The sequence below is a fragment of the Euleptes europaea genome, chromosome 1, assembly GCF_029931775.1.
Source record: "Euleptes europaea isolate rEulEur1 chromosome 1, rEulEur1.hap1, whole genome shotgun sequence".
Taxonomy (NCBI): domain Eukaryota; kingdom Metazoa; phylum Chordata; class Lepidosauria; order Squamata; family Sphaerodactylidae; genus Euleptes; species Euleptes europaea.
This window is the reverse complement of record NC_079312.1, coordinates 126,954,741-126,971,758: the sequence shown is the minus strand read 5'-3', so window position 1 is coordinate 126,971,758 and position 17,018 is coordinate 126,954,741. Positions and strand designations below refer to the sequence as shown.

The window sequence follows — 17,018 nt, the reverse complement described above, 5'->3', positions numbered from 1 at the left end:
TTAATTAATTTATACATGAAAGAATTATCCTTCAAATTTTTCACACAATGATTTTTAGTTCTGGATAGACTACAGCACATCTATAAGGACAATTGTTTTACGTTGGAGGAAATGTGGAAAGACCAGCACTTTACCACATGTGGGGGTCATGAATCAAAGCTCAACAATTTTGCAATTTAAAAAAATACCATGTTCAAAAATGTATAGGTTATTCCATTCCAAGCTGGAACAATGTTGCAGGGATTTATCGGTGATTAACGGATACGTTCAATTAGGAGAGAACTTATACATCGTATTAATAGCAGCTAAATCACTAGCTCAAAAATGAAAGAAAAAAATCTTCCTACTGTCTCAGTTTGGCGCTACAAAATGGTAATGGATAAAATATCATCTCAATCGAAGGGAATGGAAAACCCTACGAATACTTCCAACTTTCTAGGGAAATGGATCCTTTTCTATTATGCTACAATGTTAGCAACATTCTTTGTAAGAAAGATATCAACTTCAGCTCCATTTTCGCACTCTGTGACAGACACTTGTTGCCTTTTATATGGGCAGTTGGTTGGGAAAAAGTGATACAACTAAAATTGTTGTATATAATTTGTTTCTAACTGATCTCCAAAGAGTTCAGCAAAATACTTTGATTATCTGAGCAACTGCAACATCTGTTAATATTTCGTAGAATTTCAGCCTTAAAATTTGGGCAATGAAAGTATTGGGGTTTTTTTCCCCCAATTCACAGGCCTACACATTGTGCCCCCTCACTTTCTACTGTGACCTTAGTAAATCACCCCAGGCCAATTTTGTTTGCTGGTTACTCAAACCCTGTTACTGTTACTCGAGACCATTGTCAAGTTTGCAGCAGAACAGGAAAATAAAGCAAGAGTGTTATCCAGAAACCAGACTTGCAAAACAAACAGGAGAACAGGAAATAGCTTGGCAAGCTTCACTCTCACCCAGACATGTAAAGGTTCTTTAATCCTTTAGGCTTTAAAACACTTCACATCCTTTGATGTGGGGGCGGGCGGGGAGGGAAGCGAAACACAAAACAGTGAGGTTTCAGTGCCAACCCTAGATCCCTGAAGAGAATAGTCACAACAATACTCCTCCCCTGCTAACTTACATGCAGAGAAGAAGGGAAAAGATACCCTCTCTAAAATCTGCAGTCCAAGTAACAGTATGGGAATGTATTCAGTGTATACAGCACAGAATCTAGATGATGGTGTAAGGCTAAGCTTGAGAACTTTAACCTACCCTGACCGTTAATTTGTTCTGAAGCCTGTTCCCCGTCAATAATGTGCCAATTACTTTCTACCATCTCAAGCCACGGAAGTCCCCGCTACAATGGTGGTTAGCTGGGCTGGGATCAAAACCTCCTTACTGCAGTTCCCTGATGCTTCGCGGTCTGTTGTTTTCTTCTGGATCCTCCTTAATGCAACTTGAGATTCTCAGAAAACCAGATTGTGCACTGAGTAGTGGGTGCATAAGCTCTGTCCTGCACTGCTTAGCTAACTATTAAGCCTTTTGTTTTCCAGCCACATTTCCAGTTGGGAAGATAAGGTAAGGGCTTATATCATCATCTGTTTTTCACACTCGCCCTCTGCAGCCTTAGCTCTTCTTCGAGAGGAATGCTGACAACTGAAGAGACTCACCCTCAGTCGTCCAGAGCTACCTGCCCATCTCCTGGTTGCTCCACAGCGCCAGCAACTGCTTGTGAGCCAGGAAGCATGCCATCAGCTACAACCTGGCCTTGGCTCTTTTGGCAAAGGGTAACTGCTGTGCCTTCACAAAGCCAAAAAATTGGGCAAAGGGGCTCTGTAAAGATAGCATGGAAAGAATGGAGGAGTTTCATATGGTCCTCTATGCCATAGAAGGACAGGACTCCTTGGTCATAGTCCAACTTGACTCCAATTAATTTGCACAAGGGCTTTTTTATCTTCATAAAATCACCACTGTGGTAGGCCAAATAACAATCTTCCTGAACATGCAGCCCCCAGGAGAGCTTATCTAGCCCAATGGTGAATGTGCGACCAGCCCATTTCTTCCTCGGGATTCTCTTGTAAGCAACGCCAACAATGACAGACTGGCCGGACAGCTTGACCTCCCAGTAGTTACTGCCCTGGGTGAACTGCTGAGCACACAGGATCTGCCACGGCTCAAACTTCTGTGGGTCATTGGGCAGTGTACTGTGAAAGCCTTGAGTGTGTTTGGCCTTCCGGTACTGGTCAGACAGTTGCAGATATTTGTTAGCAGTGGCAGGGTCGAAGGTCAAATTCCGATGATCTGCAGAAATATCAGTTGGGGGGGGGAAACACACAGTATTTAGCCTTTTGTTTCCTGAAAATCCCTCTACCCCCCTCTCCCCATCCCACCTCAAGGACACGGTCCTCATGGCAAGTACACTGAAAAAAGGATTACTTCAGGATGGCAGAAGAGAATTGCAAGGTTGGTGCACAGCACTAAAGAGCCAAAAATACAAGGTTGCAGTCTTCAAAAGGAGACATAGCGACTTTAGTACAGAAAAATTTCCCTTCCACAAAATTCATATTCTAAGTGATTCCCAGTGGGGCACTTAGCAGCACCATGGTGCTGGCTCATGTGTTTTCTGGCATTGGCTGGCTTGAGTCTTGGGGACCGTATCCAAAGGGTCTTGCATGGGACAGCTTCAGGTTTCTTTCTACCAACAGACTGACTAGCTCACCCCTTGCAGGTGCATCACAGACATGCATCCTTAGCTCGGTCACTCAGAGACTCTCAGATCTGTGGGCTTGGAAGGTGCTCTGGGAGCAACCATCCCCTTTCTTTGGACGCTGGAACCAAGCAGCAGCTGTCCCTCACCCGAAGCTAAGAGCCCATCCCTGCCTTCTGCCTCCTCAGTGTAGGAGGTGCTTCAGAGGAACTGCACGTGTGTCTGCAGGAGCAGCCGTTCGGAAGCAGCTGCCTCCAATAAGGCTTAACAAGGGCGGCTAGCTCTGGCCCCTTGCTGCCCTCCTGAGTGCACCGCACCTCCTGCCATTTGTTTTTAGAGTCTTGCCAGGTTTTTCTCTCCCTTTTACAATGCAAGTACTTGCCAGCACGGGCCTCTTCAGCACACTGAGCACAGCGTGGTGTAGTGGTTAAGAGCGGTGGACTCATCTGGAGAACCGGGTTTGATTCCCCACTCCTCCACATGAGCAGCTGATTCTAATCAGGTGAACTGGGTTTGATTTCCCCAATCCTCCACATGAAGCCTGCTGGGTGACCTTGGGCTAGTCACAATTCTCTCCGAAGTATCTCAGCCCCACCTACCTCTCACAAGGATGTCTGCCGTGGAGAAGGGAAGGCGATTGTAAGCCAGTTTGATTCTTCCTTAAGTGGTAGAGAAAGTCGGCATATAAAAACCAACTCTTCTTCTACTACTTGGATTTACTGAAATAGCCTCTACAAATTAGAGCCAGTGGTTAAGAGCAGTGGTTTGGAGCGGTGGACTCTAATCTGGAGAACCGGGTTTGATTCCCTGCTCTTCCACGAGTGGCGGACGCTAATCTGGTGAACTGGGTTGGATTCCCTACTTCTACACATGAAGCCAGCTGGGTGACCTTGGGCCATTCACAGCTCTCTTAGAGCTCTCTCAGCCCCACCTACCTCATAGGGTGTCTGTTATGGGGAAGGGAAGGTGATTGTATGCTGGTTTGATTCTTCCTTAAGTGATAGAGAAAGTCAGCATACAAAAACCAACTCATTCTCCTCCTTCCCTTTTCCTATTAGGCAGTAGCTGAAGAGGTGAGAGTGTGCTCTCATTCCGTCAACTCAGAGGGGGTGGCATTATGAAACAACCGCTAACATTGTGGGGTTGCAAGATATTCAGCCAAGGCAATAGGGATGAAACTCTATAGTGTGTTCCTTGTTAGACTGGAATATGGGTTTGGTGGAAAAATAACCCTCCACAAATAAGAAAGGGATGCTATCTATTTCCCTGGGAGCAAATTTTGGCAGCTTGAAGTCCTGCCTTGTTCAAAGTCCCAGAGTTGCAAAGCTCACAACTGCCACATAGAAATTTGTTCCGTGCCAGGTTGCCTATGAAGGGTGCCAACAGGTACCAGTAGTTCAGCTCTCCCTTGGCCAGCTTTCTGCCTAAATAAGGATAGTAAGCAGAAGCTCAAGCAGAGGAAGAGAATGTGCATGCATGCAAACATATACATAAGAATGTCCTTTATTCATTGGTTGTTGTCCATAGTTACTGAAAACATTTACTGTCATTTTCAGCAGTCACCATTATAGAGTGCTTTCTGCTTTGATAATGTTCCACCCACATCAGAGAGCAGGAGGAGCCTCAGATGTTTTAGTGGGAAAATTGCATCCATTTTAATTAAATGAGTATCTGCTTTAAGAGCTTCTTGTATTCTTGACTTGGAGCAGCCAGGCTAAGTTAAGTGCAAGAAAACTCCTTTTAAAAAGCGGGTGTAATAAAAAGGAAAAAAAATCAAATTAATCTGGTGTGGCGAATCTGTGTGAGGCAACTTTGGGCAAAAATTACCCACAAGCTGATGGCTCTCAAGTTTTCTTCCACTATGTAAAGAATGCATACATGCACAGTAAATGAAAACCCAGTGAACAATTTAGGTTCGGTTTAGAAACCCAAGAGGACAGATTGAAAGTCTAGCCCACAGGAGTTCAAATAAAATCTTGATAGCAAGCAACAACAAAGATGGTGAGGGGTCTGGAGACCAAGTCCTTTGAGGAAAGGTTGAAGGAGCTGGGTATGTTCAGCCTGAAGAGGAGAAGACTGAGAGGTGATATGATAACCATCTTCAAGTACTTGAAGGGCTGTCATTTAGAGGATGGTGCTGAGCTGTTTTCTGTTGCCCCTGAAGGTCGGACCAGAACCAACGGGTTGAAATTAAATCAAAAGAGTTTCCGTCTACATTAGGAAGAACTTTCTAACAGAGCGGGTCCTCAGGGGAACAGGCTTCCTCGGGAGGTGGTGAGCTCTCCTTCCCTGAAGGTTTTTAAGCAGTCTGTCAGCAATGCTGATTCAATGACCTTAGGCAGATCATGAGAGGGAGGACATCTTGGCCTTCTTCTGGGCATGGATCTGCCTAAGGTCACTGGGGGTGTGAGCGGGGAGGTAGTTGTGAATTTCCTGCATTGTGCAGGGGGTTGGACCAGATGACCTTGCTGGTCCTTCCAATTCTAGGATTCTGAATATTGTCGAAGGCTTTCACGGTCAGAGTTCATTGGTTCTTGTAGGTTTTCCGGGCTGTGTGACCGTGGTCTTGGTATTTTCTTTCCTGACATTTCGCCAGCAGCTGTGGCAGGCATCTTCAGAGGAGTAACACTGAAAGACACTGTCCTTCAGTGTTACTCCTCTGACGATGCCTGCCACAGCTGCTGGCGAAACGTCAGGAAAGAAAATACCAAGACGACGGTCACACAGCCCGGATAACCTACAAGAACCAATGATCTAGGATTCTGATTCATTGCCCAAACCCAGCACACTGCAATGTTGCATTAGACTTCCAATTCACCTCAGAGAGGAAGCTCCCTACAACTAAAGGACTGCGTTCATGAGCCACCCCTCCACCAAAGTTTAATGGATTGTAAGCCTGAGAGGAAAACAGTTGCAAGAACCATGACAATTGTCTCAAATGTTCCAAAGCAAAAGGAGCTTGATCCAGGCGTCCTGTATTTCACAACCGGGACTGTAATCCAAAGATCCCATAGCATGAACAGAATGCATTTTCATTTGTACAAAGGGATTGCTGATTCCCCAGCCCCCTACAATTGCAGCCTCCTGCATCTTTCAAAAAGAGGGTCCGGAGCAATTTCTCAGAGGCCATTTATGCACGGCTGTTTCCTCACGGTCACCCCGCCAACTAATTCGGGGCTTTGCTTTGATTACGCATGCATTTTCTGACTGTCAGAGGTTCTGACAGTCTTGTGTGCACTTACTTGGGAGTAACAGTCCTACTGAACATAGTCAGACTTCACTCCAAGTGAATGTGCACACGATCAAGTGTGTAAATTTGCTTTCATTTTTCAGTTTATGCCATCATCTCATACAAAAGAGGCCGCTTGGAAAATTTCATATCCAGGGAAAAGGATAACTACATGAGCGGGTGTGAACAAGGATGGAATTACCCCTCTGACTGGTCTAGTTCTGACAAAAGCTAGCAGTAACTTGCACTAAAAAAGTGTTCAGCCAAGCTATTTACCCAAATGATCAATCTAACGTGCAGGGGCAGACTGGCCATTTAACTTACAGGAAAGCTTACAGCCCAGGCCTAGCAACTCTGCCTGAGCCTCAGGGGCTGCTTGCCTCAAAACCCCTCATCAGGGACAGGGAGAAGCTTTTCTCCCTCATAATACCAGAACACAGGGTCATCTGCTGAAGCTGGAGGGTGACAGATTCAAAACAGATAAAAGGAAGGCTTTCTTCACACAACGCATCGTTAAATTGTGGAACTCCCTGCCCCAGGAGGTGGTGATGGCTGCCAAATTGGAAGGCTTTGTGAGGGGAGTGGACATGTTCATGGAGGAGAGGGGTATTCATGGCTACTAGTAAAAATGGATACTAGTCATGATGCAGGATACTATTCTCTCCAGGATCAGAGGACCATGCCTATTACATTAGGAGCTTTGGAACGCAGGCAGGATGCTGCTGCTGCTGCTGCCGTCGTCTTGTTTGGGGGCTTCCTAGAGGCACCTGGTTGGCCACTGTGTGAGCAGACTGCTGGACTTGATGGACCTTGGTCTGATCCAGCATGGCCTTTCTTATGTTCTTATCAGCCATGGCAGTTGGTGTCAGTTCACCTACTGTCTCCTCTTGCAATGCTTCCACTTGGGGAGGGGATGAGGGGTGAGCCAATGCCCATTGTCAGCCTCACTGTGCTGAGTGGCCCTGCAGTGCTGGCTTGTAGCACAGCAGGAATGGGCCTGGTTGGCTTTTTCCAGGGCCATTTTCACCTCCCAGTCTGCTCCTGGTAACGTGGGAGCTACAAACGCTTGCAAGCGTGCAGCATCCAGAGGTGGAGAATGGATGGATGGGATTTTCTCTCCTGAAAGGGAAGCCACAGTTTGTACAAGTTTGTAGTTCCTATGGTACAAGTTAACATTGTCCATGTTGAATAGACTGCTTGAGTGAGCACATTGATGGAACCAGTCTGCCGAATAAGAGATTCACTGTCCAAATAAATGCAGTGTGAGGACCAGAAGGAGCTCTGGATATATCAATACACTCGTGGCCCTAGAGCAGCCCAGAAAGTCCCTTACCTTTTAAAAGACGTATTCTTAGTTCATTCTCTGGAAGACATTGTGCAGCTCTCACAAGGACTGCCTTTGCTTCCACTGAGGCTGAAGAACAAGAGACCAAAAAGAAAAAAGAGGAAACTAAACAGCAGGAAGAAATAAAACATTGGCATTTTTCAAATAGTGGACATGTCAAGACTCAGCAATGTGTGTGGAAGCCTCATTAGGGGAGGGGTACCATTACACATTTGGTTGGGAAAGCATCTGGGGAGTGGCCATGACTCAACAGTACAGCACATGCGTTGCATGCTGAAAGTTCCAGATTCAGCACAATGGCATCTCCAGGTAAATTATCTGAGTAAGTTTCAGAAAAGACCCATTTCTGCCAGGGATCCTGCCAGTCAGAATAGACAACACAGTGCGAGAATCTAGATGCACTAATACTGTGACTTGGTATACAAAACATATGTTCAGATTTAAATAGAGATGCCTCCATGAAAGGCTCATGCACAGTGGACTGATTACAGGGGCTGCGTGTGTGTGTCGTTTGTTTCCACTGCAAACCTAAGAGGCATTTCCTGTGGCAATGGAGCATCCACGCAACAGTTTTCTTTGCTCTTTCCTTGTTTCCGCCCCCTACAGCCACCACCAGAGGGCTTTCAAAAAGAGCAACTACCAGATTGCTACAGCACAATAATGTTATATCAGTCTGTTGTCATAATCCGCTTGAATTTCCAGCTTTTATTTTAAAAGCCCTTTTCATTGCAGAGGTATAAAGCGAGTTCCTTTCCCCTTATATTTCCGCAGCAAAAAGGAGTAGAGACTTTTTCTTTAAAAATGAAAGCTCGAAATGCAGAGGAATCGGCAGATCATGGTAACAGATGGTTGTAACATTACTGCACTGCAGTGATCTAGCGAGTGCCCATTTAAAAAAAGTTTTCTGGTATCATGGAGGTGGCGGCAAAGGAACTTTGACTGAAATTTCCCCAAAACAATTGTATCATGTTAAGTTTGAAAGACTGCATCAATGCAGAGGAAAACCTAGAAGGTAGATGATTACGGGATGAAGTCTTGTGGATGTTGTATGAGTCTGGCATTCGACTGACCCCCTTCTCCTGCAGTGTCCAGCCCCCACAGTTAAGATTGTCTTTCTCAAGTCCTGTTTTCTGTGTCCCTGCCTGCACAGGTGAGGTGGATGGCAAGAACAGCCAGGGCCTTTTCAGTGGTGGCATCTCACCTTTGGAATACCTTCCCCCTTGAGGCTCACCTGGCTCCTATGCTATTGTGTCCTTCAGATGGCAAGTCAAACCATTTCTCTTCGCTCAGGCTTTTAATTGAATGGCCATCTTTTAGCTGTTTTTACGGTCTGCTTCTAGTCAGAGAGTTGTTTTATAGATATATTTATTTACTTTATTTACACTACGCCTTTTTCTCCAGTGGGGAATCAGCCACTTACGCTGTTCTCCTTGCCACCATTTTATCCTCACAACAGCACTGCGAGGCAGGTTAGACTGAGAGTGTATGATTGGTGGGCTCCTGTTTTAGCAGTTGTATTCACTGCCATTGATAATTCAAGAAAAGTTCCAGACATGTGGTGTAAAGCCGTAATCGTCCCTGTCCATAAGAAGGGACCATTTAACTTGCTGTCTAATTATTGCCTCATTAGTTTACTTTCAATTCTTGAGATATGCTGCCCATTTTAAGGTAAGGCCTGCAGACTCTGCCCTTGTGGTAGAGTTGAAATTGAAACTTTACCTCATTTTGTATTTAGTTGTTACTGTATTCGTCTATAAGAGCTAAATGAATATTGCCTTTATCGAGCAGGTTCCCTTGCTGTTCACATGATTTTCATCTACCATATCTTTTGGCTGGTAATGATAGGTGTCTTACGTTGTCTATGGTAAAGTTTATATTTTGTGCCCTTAGAATTAGACAAGCATATGTTAAAAATATCCCTGGTTTTAAGTGTTCGTGGGTCTGTTGTTTTTATTAGTTTTGCCAAGGTGCTTTGGGTCACGTTGGTGCTCAGATTTTGAAACAGGAACAGGATTGGCCCAAGATCACCCAGCGAGTTTCCATGGCAGAGCAGGGATTTGAATGTGGGTCTGCCAGAGTCCAGTTCGCTAATCTAACCATTATACCACACTGGCTCTCAACTGCTACTTCACACTGTTATTACATGAGCAGTGGACTCTAATCTGGTGAACCAGGTTGGTGTTCCCACTCCTCCACATGAAGCCTGTTGGGTGACCTTGGGCTAGTCATAGTTCTCTCAGAACTCTCTCAGCCCCACCTACCTCACAAGGTGACTGTTGTGGGGAAGGGAAGATGATTGTAAGCTGCTTTGAGACTCCTTAAAGGTAGAGAAAAGCAGGGTATAAAACCCAGCTCTTCTTCTTCTTATGGCTTGATTTAATATTGACAATTTTATGATGGTTGTTTTTATGGTTTTATTGTATTTGTTTTTATTTCATGGGCCACCTCAAACAACTCTCTGGAGGGATGGCATGTATATTTTCTAAATAAATCTATTTTGGGACTCATTTCTAACAATCTGTTTTCAAAGTGAACACTGTCATTGCCCTTTTATTCCACCCTACAAATATGTCGACGTTAGACATCATCAATACAACATCAATAAAAGCTCCAGTAAGCCACTGAATACCTGACCCTTCTAATGCTACCCTCGAACTCTGCACTACAAAGAAACAAAAACAATAATTACACTCTGTGTCAGCTACTTCTTGATCCAAGGAATTGGACAAAGCTTCGTGACAAACCCGGGAGAGCTCATTGAAGAATTTCGTGATTGAGTCCACAATGCCAGCCAAATCAAATTCAAGAGCTGGAGGAAATTCCAAGTTGCCAAGAGCAGGGAGGAACAGAAATTCCTACAAGAAATTTTTTAAAAAATTAATCCACAAAGTTTGGTGATCTATGAAAACAGAGATGACCTAATCTAAATGCAGTGGATTCTGCAACCTGTTAGTCTGTCATCTTCCCCTCCTCTTCCTGATCTAGGATTCAGGCTCTGATGGGCCCTCCTTCACCGTGTCCTCCTGCTCCCCTGTCATGGTTACATCAGCTGATCCCTATTCCTTGTAGACAACCCTCTTTCCCCTCTGTGGCTCCGAACCTGAATTCACATGAACAAATGCAAGTTTCTCATGTAGGGATTTATTCCGAAAGTCAGTCTTTTTTTACTTTTCACACACAGGTAAAGAGGTACAAGCTTTCTTTGTTGGACTGTTAACAGAACATTTGCTTGCTTGCTCGTTTCTTGCTGATTTCAAGTGGTACTGTGCCTAGCAAGACTTTAAAGGTAAAGGTAGTCCCCTGTGCAAGCACTGGGTCATTCCAGACCCATGGGGTGACGGCACATCCCAACATTTACTAGGCAGACTTTGTTTTATGGGGTGGTTTGCCAGTGCCTTCCCCAGTAATCTACACTTAACCCCCAGCAAGCTGGGTACTCAGTTTACCGACCTCGGAAGGATGGAAGGCTGAGTCAACCTTGAGCCAGCTACCTGAAACCAACTTCTGTCGGGATCGTACTCAGGTCATGAGCAGAGCTTTTGACTGCAGTACTCCAGCTTACCACTGCGCCACGGGGCTCCTAAGCAAGACTTTAGGCATTTAATATTAATTCTTCCCTGTTTTCCTCCATAAGAAGGATAAAGTTGGATAGGAATTTAATATTAATTCTTCCCTATTTTCCTCCATAAGAAAGCTAGAGTTGGATAGGAATGTCATATAGTTTTCCTCTGCCTTCCTTAGAGAGAACAGTATATGTCTGTATGGTAAATGGAGACCTCCTGTGACCCTAGACAGGGATGCAGACAGCTATACAATGGTAACATTAAATCCAACAAATGTTCAAAAATGCTCTCTATTTAAAAACAAAACAAAAAAACCAGACTGTGTTCATCACATCTGCACAGGTTGATGGAGAGGTATGTTATAGCATTACTACTAACCTATCACTGTTCGTCATGGGGAAAAACTCAATAACAGTAAAAGACAACAGCACGCATTCACTTCCCTCTCTGCCACAAATGTTTTCCCCTAGGAGGTGCAGGTATGGGTGCCCTCTCAGGTTTACTCATTGGTACGGCAGGTCCCAGATAGGAGCCTCCCCTTCAGCCGCCCTCTTTGACATGGTGGATGACTCACAGTAAACCCTCTCCTGGAGTTTCAGCTGCCTCACTTGCTAACCGCTAGTTCTCAGCTAATCCTTTTTTCCCCTAGCTGACAAAGCAAGAAATACTCCTTGTCGAGAGTCCGCATGACTCAAAACCTTTTTCCAATCTCAGCAGAACATGGTATATACTCTATGTCAAACATACAGCTGCGGTCTAGTTACTACACAAATACAGTGGGATCTCGAAAAACCCTTAATTGTTCCCCTCTCGAATTCTGTATGAAAGGGTTGGAAAACATGACTTCCAATTGAGTAAGGCCACCTATGAATCTGGAATTGCCTCTGAACAACATTGTGGTTGCACCATGCTTAAGTATGGAAACAAAACCCCAGCATGCTGATAATCCTCTGGAGTAAGAGTTTGTAAGTGCAAGTTGCCAGTTTTAGTAAATGACTAAGGGAGATGCTTTGTACAACACTTTTACACCTAGAGAAGCCAATGAGTTTCAGGAACAGGGAAACAGATAGGACGGTGACGTTTTTTGACAGAAGAAGAAAAGTTGGTTTTTATATGCTGACTTTCTCTACCACTTAAGGAAGAATCAAACAGGCTTTTGCAATCACCTCCCCTTCCCCTCCCCACAACAGACACCCTGTGAGGTAGGTGGGGCAGAGAGAGTGTGACCAGCCCAAGGTCACCCAGCTGGCTTCATGTGTAGGAGTGGAGAAACAAATTTAGGAGTGGGGAATCAAACCCGGTTTTCCACATCAGAGTCCACTGCTCCAAACCACCGCTCAATCACTATACCACACTGGCTCTTGATACTTGAAATATACACCAGTGCAGAGTAGTTTATTATCAAACACTAAGGCTTTGAAAAGCTGACCAGCTGAAATAACTGAACCATAAGAATTGCCTGGCTGAATAGGAATGACTCTCACGTAGCCCAGCTTTACATCTCAAACAGCAGCCACCCAGCTCTATCAGGAAGTTCAGAAGCAGGACACGGTGTTACAGCCGATGCTTTGACCCTGTTGGTGCATTCCTCAGGCACAAGGCACTCTTGTGTGGGAGCAAGCATGTCTGGTGCCATTGGAAAGCACCTCACACTGGATGAACACATTGGTGTCAATGGAGTGACAAATATATGATTCAACCCATTATGGTGATGGGCGTGCCCTGTTGTTGGCCCCTAGCATCTGGGATAAGTTCCCTCATCACAGAATCCTGCAAGCTATGTAATCATGACTGCTGAAAACTCATCCCTAGCCACACAGAAGATATGAAATAAGAACATAAGAAAGGCCATGTTGGATCAGACCAAGGCCCATTAAGTCCTGCAGTCTGTTCACACAGTGGCCGACCAGGTGCCTCTAGGAAGCCCACAAACAAGACGACTGCAGCAGCATTGTCCTGCCTGTGTTCCACAGCACCTAATATAATAGACACGCTTCTCTGATACTAGAGAGAATAGGTATGCATCATGACTAGTATCCATTTTTACTAGTAGCCATGAATAGCCCTCTCCTCTATGAACATGAGTTGCCCATTGACTAAAATCTTCCCCCATCAACTGTAGCAGAAGGGTTTCGCTGTTGGGTCCTGCCATCTTGAGAATGTGTGGGACTGCACAATATGCTGATTTGAGTATGACCGTGGCTTTATACAGCCCTTCTTCAATGGAGCAGGATGGAATGAGAACATCCGGAAAGGGGGATTCCTGTCATCTAGCTCAGGCAGAGGGGCTGCATGCTAACTGGCAACACATCTATCGTGAGGACACAGATACCTCCAGAAACGCCATGTCATCAGTACAGGCTAGCAGCTCCCGGGCCTTCTTGTTGTGCTCATTAACAGCAGCCTGCTGGTGCTGCAGCTGATCCCAGCTCTCTTGCACTTGGCTTAGCACAGCGGCCTGCTCCGTTTCAATTCTCTCCAGCACCTTCCTCTGCCATTCCTTCAGGGCTTCGGTGAGCTGGGCAAACTTTTGCAAAACCCCTGATTTTAACGTCTCCGAGGAATCCTGCATGATAATGAAAGGGGGGGGGGTTATATATTAAAATGTCCACGGCTGTTTCCTACATTAGTCTTCATTCTGAAGGATGGGTTCCATGTTTCTCTCTGACAGGGGGAAAAAACACCCCAGGGCAGAATGCAAAATAAGAGAAGGCAATCTTTGCACTGCAGCCATGAGCTATTAAAGAGGAAGAAAAATAATCGAGCCACTTGCTCATTTAGCAGTTGCAATTTCTACCAGGGAGGTAAAGGATGGGGAGAAAGTACTTGTTCCCTTGGGGTGATATCTATGGACTACCTACCTTAACGCCAGCTGTCTGTTTCTCCAGCTTCTGGATTTCTTCTTTGATTTCCTTTTCTGTCTTCTCAGTTTTCTCCAGTGTGTCCTTTAAATTCTCCTGCCAAAGAGCCCCCAAAAGTTTCAAGTATTTTATTCTCTTGCATGTAATTCTATGACCCTCTACATCGCCTAGGAAGAGGATATTTCCAGAAGGATTGTCACTTGTAAAAACACTAAAGGCCAGAAACCAGTTGGGGATTGAGAGGTAGATGAGATCATTGTTGGCTGGTAACCTCCTATGGATTTTCAGAGCAGATTTTTCTTCTTAACCCTGAGAAAAACCTGAAGAATATTGTGAGAGATTTTTTTTAGGTTGAGTGGAACAGAACTGAGTAGCAGGCCAGTCACACCAGCAGATATTTAGGATCAAAGGGTTGGTATGACATGAAGAATACATGCACACAGAATGATGTAAGAAGCAGGGGAAGTGACATGAGGTGGGATGAAGTGATCTCATGGGAAGGGGAGGAGTTGGAGGTGAGCTTTGATCTGGATGTGACATCACAGGAGAGAATGTCACAGGCCTACTGAGCTCCCCTCCTCCAAATCCCAGCCTCCACCTCCAAATCTCTTGGAAATTTCCAATCTATAGTTGGCAGTCCCAGCAAGAAGCAATATTATTATGTCATACATTGACCACTGTTGGTTTTCCCCCTCCATGGAGAGCAGAAAGCCCCCCTACACATTTAAAGGGAATGTCTATGTGACATAGTGCTCAATATGTAAAGCTCTTTCCCTGCCCAGACAAAATAGGGCAATCTTAAAGTATGCACCTGTAGGAGAAATTATCCTGTTTCTAGTTGGTCTTTTAATCCCACTGTTCCAAAAAGGTACATATAGCATGGAGGAGGAGAACTCTAACCGAACAATGGCTCAGTGGTACAGCATCTGTTTGGAATGCAGAAGGTCCCAGGTTCAATCCCCGGCATCTCCAGTTAAAGGGATTAGGCAGGTAGGTGATGTGAAAGACCCCTGCCTGAGACCCTGGAGAGCCGCTGCTGGTCTGAGTAGACCAGGGGTGGGGAATGTCAGGCCTGGGGGCTGTATAAGGCCCTCGAAATCATTTGGTCTGGCCCTTTGTGGGTCCTGGCAGATCTCTAGCTCAGAAGGATCTAAGACTGGCGATCCAGGAGCCGTCTGTAGAATCTGGCCCTGACCATGCAGAGCAGGAGTAACTCCAGCATGCGACTGGACAGCTATGCCCAGCTAGTGCAACAGACCATCCTGTGCCACCAGGTGGGCGAGTGCGCCACCGGTTGGATGCCTGCCTGCTTGCCCGTGCCGGGGGGGGGGGCGTTATCTGGGGCAGCTGCCTGCTTGGGGCTTGGTCGGCTAATTTTTAAGTTAATAATTTTGTAAGGCCCGCAAATGATGTTATAAATATCCAAATAGCCCTTGGCAGAAAAAAGGTTCCCCACCCCTGGAGTAGACAATACTGACTTTGATGGACCAAGGGTCTGATTCAGTATAAGGCAGCTTCATGTGTTCACGTGTTCACCGAGGTCTACCTAGGATGGTTCTATGGCACTGTTGGGCAGAAAGATGGGAAACTCAGGATGCATGTGTCTTGTGGCAATTGGGAGTGTGCAAAGCCATCCAAATTCCAGACCTAGATGTTCTAAGTGGCTAGAGTAACATATGGTGTTTAATTTTGAACCAGAAGCCCTAGAAGATTGCCCTTCCCACTAAGCCGTGGACAAGTAAAACAAGAATGGGCTGGGAAACTAACATTTTGTTCACATGCAAGGACTAAGTACATTTAACTCTCCATAGATCAAGGCTGCAAATTATGTTGGTGTGGTGCCCCATGTGTAGGGTTGCCAATCTTCAGGTACTGGAGAAGAAAAAAGCACCTCTATACTAATACCAAATAGGTTAGGAAAACAGTACAGGGGCAACAGTCATGTACAAAAAGGTGCAATTTATATAAGCCACTGAAGTGAAAACATGTACAATATTGTACTCAACAAGGTAACCACACAACAAACTAACAATATGTACAATGTATATAGCAAGGAGCCACAATAATTTTCCAAAAGTCTCAACAGAGTAACAGTAGCAATCCAGTTTCTGTGTACAACATTTCATAAGAAGCCACAATCTTCCATAGGATACGGCCGTTTCAGATTCACGACAATATGGAATCCTTCTTCACTCCTTCAAATATTGCTTCCAAAAAGTGTGCTGTCATACACAAACTTGATACCATCCCACGGAGGGTAAGCATAAATCAGGTTACAAGAAGATGTCAGCAAAGTACATCACATAATGCAGCATCATGCGTGGCTTCTTATGAAATTTGTACACAGAAACTCCTATGGAAGATTGTGGCTTCTAATGAAATTTTGTACACAGAAACTGGATTGCTACTGTTACTCTGTTCAGACTTTTGGAAAATTATTGTGGCTCCTTGCTGTATATATTGTACATATTGATTGTTAGTTTGTTGCGTGGTTACCTTGTTGAGTACAATATTGTACATGTTTTCACTTCAGCAGCTTATATAAATTGCACCTTTTTGTACATGACTGTTGCCCCTGTACTGTTTTCCTAATCTTCAGGTGCTAGCTGGAGATCTCCCGCTATTACAATTGATCTCCAGCCGACTGAGATCAGTTCCCCTAGAGAAAATGACCACCTTGGCCATTGGACTCTACGGTGTTGAAGTCCCTCCCCAAACCCCGCCTTCCTTAGGCTCTGCCCAAAAAACCTCCCGCCAGTGGCGAAGAGGGCCCTGGCAACCCTGCCCGCGGGGCTACTTTTCGAAAGGTTTTGCAGGCCAATCCGTGGCTCACCTCCTTGATCTTGCGCTCCTCTTCAAGCAGAACCTTCTGGTGGTTCTGGCAGGTCTTCACCGTGCACACGCAGCAGATAAACTGCTTCTCAGTCTTGCAGTAGAGCTCCAGCGGCCGCCCGTGCCTCGGGCACCGCCTTTCGCAAGCCACCGCGTCCTTCTGCGGCCCAGGGCCCCGCAGTTGTCCCAACCGGACCACTTCTACAAGGCTGTCAAGCTGGACGTTCTTGCCGAGCTGAGGCCTCTCTGGGAAGCTTTTCCGGCATTCGGGGCAGGTGTAGCCATGCTGGCCCACAGGCCACTGTCCCTCTTGGTCCCAGTGACTGCTGATGCACTTCTCGCAGAAACTGTGCCCGCAGGGGGCAGTCACAGGAGTGGCAAACATCTCTAAACAAATGCAGCAGCCTAGCTTGTCTTCCAGCTTCGGAGAGCCCGGGGAAGCCATCCTGCCTAAAGCAGCTGCAGCAGAGAGGAAAAGAAAATGAAACCGAGGCAAGAG

General features: G+C 45.6%; 1 protein-coding gene across 1 annotated transcript; it reads right to left on the bottom strand.

Annotated features, from left to right (window-relative positions):
- Positions 1-1,654: 1,654 nt before the first annotated feature.
- On the bottom strand, positions 1,655-16,964 carry TRIM65 (tripartite motif containing 65). Its single transcript, XM_056848353.1, has 6 exons — positions 16,521-16,964; positions 13,688-13,783; positions 13,159-13,392; positions 9,953-10,118; positions 7,252-7,332; positions 1,655-2,283 (listed from the first exon to the last, which is right to left on the bottom strand). Exons 1-6 carry the CDS (start codon positions 16,962-16,964, stop codon positions 1,655-1,657), a joined length of 1,650 nt encoding a protein of 549 aa, XP_056704331.1.
- Between the last annotated feature and the right edge of the window lie 54 nt (positions 16,965-17,018).

Excerpts from the sequence above, each read along its gene's own strand:
- TRIM65 (XM_056848353.1), bottom strand. The coding sequence starts at position 16,964 with ATGGCTTCCCCGGGCTCTCCGAAGCTGGAAGACAAGCTAGGCTGCTGC. Across the intron at positions 7,333-9,952 it reads AGAAGTAGCTGACACAGAGT|CCTCAGTGGAAGCAAAGGCA; the intron begins GTAATTATTGTT and ends CTTGTTCTTCAG. Across the intron at positions 2,284-7,251 it reads AAGAATACGTCTTTTAAAAG|ATCATCGGAATTTGACCTTC; the intron begins GTAAGGGACTTT and ends ATATTTCTGCAG.